Raw genomic sequence first — 9,514 nt, forward strand, 5'->3', positions numbered from 1 at the left:
TTCCTCAGGAAACTAACAATAGAACTCCCTTATGACCCAGCTTTTTTAGAAGAGTTTGAGAAGGATTGCTGTTAGTTCTTCCTTAAATGTTAGGTAGAATTTACCAGTGAAGCCATTCAGCTCCTAGACATTTGTTTGTTGGGAGGTTTTTGATTACTAATTCAGCCTCCTTTCTATTAATTGATTTGTTTAAATTATCTTCCCATAATTCAGTCTTGGTAAGTTGTATGTTTCTAGGGTATCCATTTCTTTTAGCTTGTTCAATATCTTAGTAATTGTTCATAGGGTCTCTTATGATGCTTTGTATATCTTTGGTGTAGGAATACCTTCTTGAAACAAAGAAGTTAAGTGAATACCTCCCTGAAGTCTGAACTTTGAGGCTCTTAGCTCTTTTCCCCCAGCTTGGCTCCCAGAATATGGTCAGTTAGGTATATAACCTCAGGCAGGATATCAGAATATTTTGACAAGACTAAGAAAATAAAGATTAAGTATCATCATTGCCCAGCCAGATCAGCCTACAGAGATCTTTACTGCCAGTGAACCCTGCCCATTGCTGGCACCATTGCTGCCCATTGCTGACCTCTGGTCAGTTCCTCAATATGTGCCCATAGCCAAGGAGCACCAGCCTTTGAGGAAATGGATTCTAAAAGGGAGACGCAACTAAAAAGCCACTTGATACAGAGACTGTTATTCAGTGAGATAGAAATGTAAAGAGAAAAGAACCTTAAGAGAGATGAAAGAAGACAGTGTATTAAAAATGAAATGTGTTTGGAAGATAAAATTTAGGAGCTCTCAGAATAAAGTAAGAAGGCAAAACATAAAATAGTAGAGAAAACATGAGGAAACTTGGGATCCATTGATAAGGTCTAGCACCAGGACCTCCACCCAGAGGGAAAAACCCAAGGAAAGGCCCAAGGGAAGACCCAAGGAAAGGCCTTCATGCATAACAGCTCAGGAGAGTATGCCCAAATTGAAGGCCTTGAGTTTCCACATGAGAAAGGGCCACTGAATATCCAGCACAGTGTATGAAAACAGCTCCACATGGAGCAAATTTCTTGAAAATACAGAACCCAGGGGGTTCACCACGACAAAAGATTCTAAAAAGTTTCTGGAGGAGACAAACTGATTACATTTAAAGGGATCAAGAGATCAGATGCCATTTGTCTTTCCCACTGCAAAGAGGACACTAGAAGCCTAAGCCAATTTCTTTCACAATTCAGCAAAGAAGACTCCAACCTGGAGTTCTGAATCTGGCCAAACCATCAGTCATATGTGAGAGTTGAATGCAGATGTTTCAGATAGGCCAAATCTCTCTTGCACTTTCATCAGTTAGTTAAGAAAGCGGAAGATGAGAAGTTGGCTCAGAAACAGAGAAGGGGACCAGTCTCCTGGAGGGAGCCAAGGTGACACCCAGAGAGCAGTGATCACAGACATTCCAGAGTGGGAGCTGTGTTGCCACTGAGATGGAGCTGATAGACTTCCTGATGTATGTAGATGTCTTAAGGAGACTTCATTAATTTGAGAGAATTTGATGACAATGATAGGCATGTTGAAAACAGCAAAGAAAGCAGGCAAGTATTAACTTCAGGGAGATCAAAATGTTGTGCAAAAATGTTTACATTGTCATAATGATAAGAATATTGAATATTAATCTAACCCAGATTAGGATGTCACTATTGAAAAGGTGGCGGGACAGGAAATGTGTGCATGCAAGCCTGTGTATATGTTTCTGTGCGTATGTAACAGAAGAGAGCTAATTCTTCCATTCATTGAGAATGCCCCCAGCTAAGAAACCAATAAATGGGATGAACATGATTTCATAAAGGAGACCATGTTATGCTTTTGTGGGAAAATTTACATGTTAAGTGGCTCTTCCCAAATTTGAGGAGTTGTGAAATAAACAACTGTTACAGAAAAAGCGTCTTTATTTTCCACGAATAGCTTTGAACTGAAAGTAAATTTTGTTATCTGCCTGTTATTCTTGATATTGAGGATTTTTCTTCAAGCACCATCCGCTTATTTCAGGTGAGTGCCATTTTGAATAGTATGTTGGATCAGAGCTTCAGGGATCGAGTCAGCCAGAAACACCAAGGACTGAAACTTGCAAATACAATTCTGCATAACTGGAGAAAGTGGGACTCATGGTGGGCCAAAGATTCTGCTCCTGAAAGTAAAACAGCTGTGCTTACCTTACTGGCAAAAATTTTGCAGGTATCTTGAGAAACCTTAAAAATGCAATTGTTTTGGAATCTGTAAAATTTATCTTGATGGACGTTTCTTAAGAGCTCATTGGTTTGATAAATGAAAAGAATTTATATTGGACAGTTGCTGATTACATTTTATACTTTTTCCCTTTATTATACTTTATCTTATACTTAATCCTTTTAGTGTTTTTGCATGCATTGTCTTACCAGATGGATTCAAAATATCTCAGAACAAGAACTGTTAAAATATTATTGAAGTCTGAGAACAAATTTATACGTTATTTCTAAAGTTAAAAAACTTGGCAAATGTGTTAAAGGAAATTAGAGGCATAATATTGAAATATATCATGTTTTTATTTACCCTCCTTTAGATTGATCCATCTTTTAATACAAACCACAGTGCATTCCCTGAAGTTTTTACAGCATATGTTAGTCTACTTGATGATTCAAAGTTGGGTTTACATTTAAAGGTAAGTGATGAAAAAGATTTTTTTTTTCAGATAACATTCTCCATTATTTTCCCATTTTATATTTTTGCATATTTGTGATGTTTTCTATTTTTTATTGTGGAAAACTTCAAACATATTCAAAAGCAGAGAGTAACCCCTATGTACCTGTCATTAAGCCTCAATAGCCATCTGTCTATGGCCATCTCTCTTCAACTATGCAGTCACTCCCACCCTTGAAGAAAACCCTGGCATCATGTTATCTGATCTGTGCATACTTTTGTATGTCTCTAAAAGATAAATATAATCACAATGAGCTTATCATACTTAGAAAAATTAACATTTACCTTTGCATATGTATGTTTCAAATTGGCTTTTTTGAGAATTGCTGTATTAGCAAATGACAGAATTTAAACTATTTCTCCATTATTTTTCTTTTAATAAATATATCTTGGTAATTTTTAGGCTCAAAAACTTAATATTTTAGTTTTAAAGTCCTATAATAATTAGGTTTTATGCTCTAATAAAATGTGGCCTAATGAAAGCCATCTTTTTACTAGGTCATGAAGATATTTCCTTGAAATTTTCTGTTTTACATTTAATCAAGTTTCTCATTCCTCAGTATGAGAATCTGGGAACTTACTTGGCACACAAGGGAGATAGAAAGTAGCATCTATTTTCTTCTAGTTTCTTCTGCTCTCATTTAGAAGTTCTGAATTAGTCCTGTGAAAGAATACTTATAAATTACCCCATAAGTTGGGCAGGATGCACTTTCCACACCAGACTTTTCCAGGTTATCTCTACTAGAGTCTGTATTTGTAGAAGAAGAAATCACACACAGAATCATATACAGTATCCTGTTTAATTACACGTTAATTACGTTAACGTTGGCCCTGAGTTGGCCCACTGGCCTCAGGAGTAGAAACTGAGGTACAGCATCATCTTCAGGTTGGTCTTCAGTGTAACCTAGAAGGTGTTCTTTTTTTTTTTTTTTAATTTTTTTAAAATGTTTTATTTATTTCTGAGAGAGAGACAGCATGAGCAGGGGAGGGTCAGAGAGAGAGGGAGACACAGAATCCGAAACAGGCTTCAGGCTCTGAGCTGGCAGTCAGCACAGAGCCCGACACGGGGCTCGAACCCATGAACCATGAGATCATGACCTGAGCCGAAGTCAGACGCTTAACCGACTGAGCCACCCAGCACCCCTAGAAGGTATTTTGAAGTCATTCATTGAATCCACACAGTGCTTTATTTGCAAAGCCTTTAAAAAGCAGTAATTTTATTTATTCTGTAGGATTTGTAAGCCCCAACTGGTACAGTTTCATATGTTTGTATTGTTCCCACAGGGTCAAGCTATAATTCTTCTTCCATTCTTTACCAGTCTTACTGAAGGCAGTCTTGAGGACCTTAAGCATGTTCTTGAAAAGCTTATTGTTTCTAATTTCCCCATGAAGTCTGAAGAATTTCCCCCAGGAACTCTGCGGTACAATAATTATGTAGATTGCATGAAAAAGGTTAGTTTTTAGTAGTACTAAGTAAAATTAAAACAATGTTTTTCTGTTACATTTCTTGATGAAAAGAAGTAACTGAAATATTCAGTCAGAGAAATGCCTAACATACAGAAAAATTGAAATAGTCAAACAAGCGTCTGTATTAACCATCTTTTATCATTTTGTCGTACTTGCTTTATCTGTATATGAATGCATGCGGTGTGTTTGTTTTGGCTGAAACATTTGCAGGTTAGTTTCAGGCATCACGGTACTTCACCCCTAAATACCTCAATATACATGTTCTAAGAATAAGGCACAATACTGTTTTTATACCTAAGAAAATTAGTCCTTCTCAGACTGTGTTATGTAGTCCGTATTCACATTTCTCTAAATGTCCCCATGTTTAGCTGGTTTTTCAAACCAGTATCTAATTAATGATTGCATCATATTGTCACGTTTCTAGTATCTTTTAATCTAGAACTGGTTCACCCCTTTCCCTTTTATTTTTCCATGACATTTGTGTTTTTGGAGGAAACTTCCAAATTTCCTCTTGAATACTTCTCTTGGATATTGTCTTCTGCTTGACTCTTGTTTCCATGAGGTGTTCTTTAACTTGTCTACCGTCCTTTGTGTTTCCTCTAAACTAGAAGTTAGGCTTAATGTGTGGTCATGAGATTCAGGCTAATCATTTTGACAACAGCATATCATGAGGCAAATAGTATCATTGTCGCATTGGTAGTGACTTCAAGTCTGGATGCCTGGTTAATGTGGTGACTGCCTTATTTCTCTTGAATGGTGGATTTCTGCAATTAGCAGATCATTGATGTAGTGATACCATCATGTTTGTACCATCTAAGTATCCTGTTCCCAAGCAGTCTGTTACCTAATAATTATTACATCCACATTACTTTCTCTAAATATAAGTGCAGTCACTGAACATTTGAAGAGAATTTCAGTCTAAAAAGATGTGAACCATCAGGGAGAAGGAACTCAGAGGGAACTGAGTCAACAAAAGGAGATGGAGATGAGAATATATAAAAGAAACTATACGAGTAACTTCAGAGAGGAGAGAAGGTATTGTGTATTGTGTCCATGAACTAGAACAAATAAGTACCCTTGGAAATTAAATATATAAAAGCAAAATTAAAGCAAAAAACAAAACTTCACAAAACAGAAGATAAAATTGAGGATATTTCCTAGAAAGTAGAACAAACAGATGTCGAGATGGTGAATGGGAGAGTAGAGATGAGGACATTAGGTGAGTAGCTGGAACAGTTGCTGTGTGATGAAGTTGGTGTGGAAAAGACACAGGTCTCCAAAATAAAAAAGCCCCAGAGGACCTGGAATGGTGAAGACAAAGTCCTTAGTGAAGGCACGTCATGGTGGAATTTCAGAATCTGGCAATCAGATCTTTAGAAGATCCTGACCATTATCAGAGGGAAAAATATCTGCAAAACCTTAAAAGAATCAATACTAAAATAGTTAGCAAACATTATTATATGCCAGGCATTCATGATAGCTGCAGAAATGGTGAAAGTAGTAGCATTTATTTTCTATGAAAGCCTGTTTAATTTTCTGTTTTGTTAGAACTGTTAAAAACAAAACAAAAATAAAAACCCAATGAAATTATTATTGTTTTTTTCCTAGTTCCTAGATGCCTTGGAATTATCTCAAAGTCCTGTATTGCTACAGTTGATGACAGAAATTCTTTGTCGGGAACAGCAACATGTTATGGAAGAATTATTTCAATCTACTTTCAAAAAGATTGCCAGAAAGTAAGTCATTCAGTTCTAGTCTGGGACTCCAGGAACCATATACATTATATTTCCCTGGGAAATTATATTCTCTGTTCTAAAAAACGTTGAGCGGCAATTGCAGTCAGCTCTTGAAGATAAGTTTTATTTTGTTTTTCTTGGAGGAAAAAAGAACTTATTGTGAAAATTTTAAACACACCAAGCTAAAGAGCAAGCATCCAGATGGAGCATACTCAGCATTTTCCGGCCTCATCGCCCCTATTTTAGCCTCTTTTCCCTCATGCTGTAGTTATTGTAGTAAAGCAAATCCCTGATGCCATGTCATTTCACCTCTAAGAATTTCTGTATGTATATTTAAAATTACACTATTATTCTTGGGTTGCTATAGTACAGAGAAAAAATATATATATATAGATATATAGTGTCAACAGAGAAAAATTATCGGTACCTTCATTTTCACATTTCCCAGGCAGTTTTCGATGCTCTAGACTGTTGGGTTATTTTAATTCTGATCCAGAGGAAGTTCTCACCTAGCATTTCACTGTTGTCTCTAAGTCTGTCTTCATCTAGAACAGCCCTTACCTCCTTGTTTTTTGTTGTCATTAAAGAAACGTGGACACTTGGCCTACACAGTTTGTTATATCCTCAGTTTACCTGATTTTTTTTTCTGTTCTTTTCATTTAACTCGTTCCTCTAGCCTCGGTTTCTGGTAAGGAGAAAGTTAGGCCTAAAAGCTTAGTTAGCTTCAGGTTCAGGTTTTGGCAAGATTACTTAATAGCAGGTGCTCTATTTCATGTTCATGGCACTTGGCACATAGTGTCTAATGGTCTTGATTTTCACAATGCTGAGATTAATCACATACGTTTGGTATTGGCCTCGTCCTAATGTCCTAGCATCCATTTATGATTCTTGCCCCAAATCATTTATTTTATCAGGAGTTGCAAATGGTCACTTAAAAAATCCTTTTATTCCTTCCAAATTTAAGAGCTAGAATTATATTTTAATGAACTTGCCTTTATTACTAGGACTGTTTGGCTACCTAAATACAGTTTTAGTACTGTAAGAAATTATAGTGGACAAAATGGAACAAATGTGATTATTAATTTTTTATTATTAATTTTTAAAGTAAGGGCCTAATGCCATGACGACTTCTAATTGTGGCTACTAAGTTTAAAAAAAAAATTTTTTTAACGTTTATTCATTTTTGAGAGACAGAGATAGTGTGAGCGGGGGAGGAGCAGAGAGAGAGGGAGACACAGCATCCCAAGCAGGCTCCAGGCTCTGAGCTGTCAGCACAGAGCCTGATGGCTGGGCTCAAACTCACAAACCATGAAGATCAGGACCTGAGCCAAAGTCAGACCCTTAACCAACGGAGCACCCAGGTGCCCCGTTTTTTTTTTTAAAAAATCAGCATTATTTATATTGATTTGTAAACATCCATGTTATTTTATCTTACTGAGTTATATTTTACATATAAAATTCACCTATTTTAAGTATAGAATTCAATGATTTTTTAGTTAACTTTACTGAATGGTACAGCCATCACTATAGAATAATTTCATCCTCCTGATAGCATTCTGTATTAACTCCCATTCCCATTCACAGCCCCAGGCAATCACTAATCTACTTTCAGTCATCATAAATTTGCTTTTTCTGGACATTTCATATAAATGGAGTCATAGAATATATGCTCTCTTATGTCTGGGTTTTTTTTTTTTTCAGCAAGTTTTTGTGGTTTATTTATAATGTAGCATGAATCAATAATTCATTCCTTTTTACTGACATTTTAAAAAATCATAATTAACCAACAATAGAACATATCAGGAGAGTACACATTCTCTTTGAGCATATGGAAGCCATAAAACAAGTTGTAATAAATTTAAAAGGAATAAAATCTTACAAAGTAGGTTCTACATCTATAATGAAGTGTTTTAGGTATCAATAATGGAATAAAACATTTCTAAATATTCAACTAATTAATACATTTCTAAGTAGCCCTTGCGTCAGAGGAGAAATTATAAGAAAAATCAGATAGCATTTTGATCTGAGTGAAATAAGAATAAAGCAAATCCAAATGTATGAGAAGGATCTAAAGCAGTGCTTAGAGAGGAATTTGTATCATTTAATATCTATATTAGAAAATAAGAAATGTCCTTAATCAGTAATATAAACCTGTACCTTAAAATCAAAAAAAGAAAACAAAGGGAAGCAGAAGGAAGGAATAATAAAGATTAGAGTGAAAATTAATGAAATCAGAATTAGAAAAAAGGTGGAGAAAAATCAGTGAAACTGAAATTGGTTCTGTGAAAGATAAATGAAATTGACAACTGTTAGTAGACAAACTAGTAATAAAAAAGAAGGTACAGTTGATGATAATTAGGAAAGAAAAAGGGAATATTACCACTGACCTCTCAGAAGTTAAAAAGATTATAGGGAAATATCATGAACAACTTAGGCCATCAAATTTAAGCAACTTAACTAAAATGGAAAAATTCCTAAGAAGTCACAAATTACCAAAACTGACTCAAGGAGAAATAGAAAATCTGAGTATAACCTTTGATAAGTAAATAAATATATTTATTCATTTCAAATCTTCTCAGAAAAAGAAGAGAATAAAATCTCACAAAAGAAATCCCAGACCCAGATAGCTTCACTGGTGAATTTTCATCAAATGTTTGAAGAAAAAATAATATCAACACTTAATAAACGCTTCAGAATATGGAGGAGAATGGAATCATTTTCAACTTACCCTATGAGGCTAGTATAACACAGATAACAAAGCCAGACAGAAACATTGCAAGAAACTGATTGACCAATATCCTTAATGAATATAGACCCAAAAAATTTTTTTACAGGTTTTTGTTTTTGTTTTTGTTTTCAAATAGTTTATGTCAAGTTGGTTTCCATATAACACCCAATGCTCATCACCACAAGTGCCCTCCTCCATGCCCATCTCCCCCCTCCCCCCCACCACACCCATCAGTCCTCAGTTTGTTCTCAGCATTCAAGAGTCTCTCATGGTTTGCCTCTCTCCACCGCTATTTCCCCCCTTCTCCCCCGCGGTCCTCCGTTAAGTTCCCCGTAATCCTTGTATACATGCAAACATATGGTATTTGTCCTTCTCTGCCTGACTTATTTCGCTCAGCATAACACCCTCAAGGTCCATCCTTGTTGCTACACGTGGCCAGATTTCATTCTTTCTCATTGCCATGTAGTATTCCATGGTAGAGATAAACCACATCTTCTTGATCCATTCGTCCGTTGATGGACACTTAGGCTCTTTCCATGTTCTGGCTACTGTGGAGAGTGCTGCTATGAACATTGGGGTACATGTACTCCTGTGCATCAGCACCCCTCTATCCCTTGGGTAAATTCCTAGCAGTGCTATTGCTGGGTCATAGGGGAGTTCTATTGTTAATTTTTTGAGGAACCTCCACACTGTTTTCCAGAGGGGCTACACAAGTTTACATTCCCACAAACAGTGTAGGAGGGTGCCCTTTTCTCCACATCCTCGCCAGCATCTAGAGTCCTCTGATTTGCTCATTTTAGCTACTCTGACTGGCCTGAGGTGGTATCTCAGTGTGGTTTTGATTTGTATTTCCCTGATGAGGAGGGATGCT

The 9,514-nt window shown here is 36.3% G+C and overlaps 1 protein-coding gene across 1 annotated transcript in view; it reads left to right on the top strand.

Annotated features, from left to right (window-relative positions):
- The window catches only part of PRKDC (protein kinase, DNA-activated, catalytic subunit), a 191,052-nt gene that overhangs the window by 79,024 nt on the left and 102,514 nt on the right, over positions 1 to 9,514 (top strand). The window contains exons 37-40 of the mRNA XM_039223651.1: positions 2,026 to 2,211; positions 2,576 to 2,674; positions 3,997 to 4,164; positions 5,788 to 5,915. Coding sequence (XP_039079582.1) covers positions 2,026 to 2,211; positions 2,576 to 2,674; positions 3,997 to 4,164; positions 5,788 to 5,915 — 581 coding nt within the window. The remainder of the gene's footprint in view (positions 1 to 2,025; positions 2,212 to 2,575; positions 2,675 to 3,996; positions 4,165 to 5,787; positions 5,916 to 9,514) is intronic.

The sequence above is a fragment of the Hyaena hyaena genome, unplaced genomic scaffold, assembly GCF_003009895.1.
Source record: "Hyaena hyaena isolate Hyena2069 unplaced genomic scaffold, ASM300989v1 scaffold_1428, whole genome shotgun sequence".
NCBI classification, from domain to species: Eukaryota; Metazoa; Chordata; class Mammalia; order Carnivora; family Hyaenidae; genus Hyaena; species Hyaena hyaena.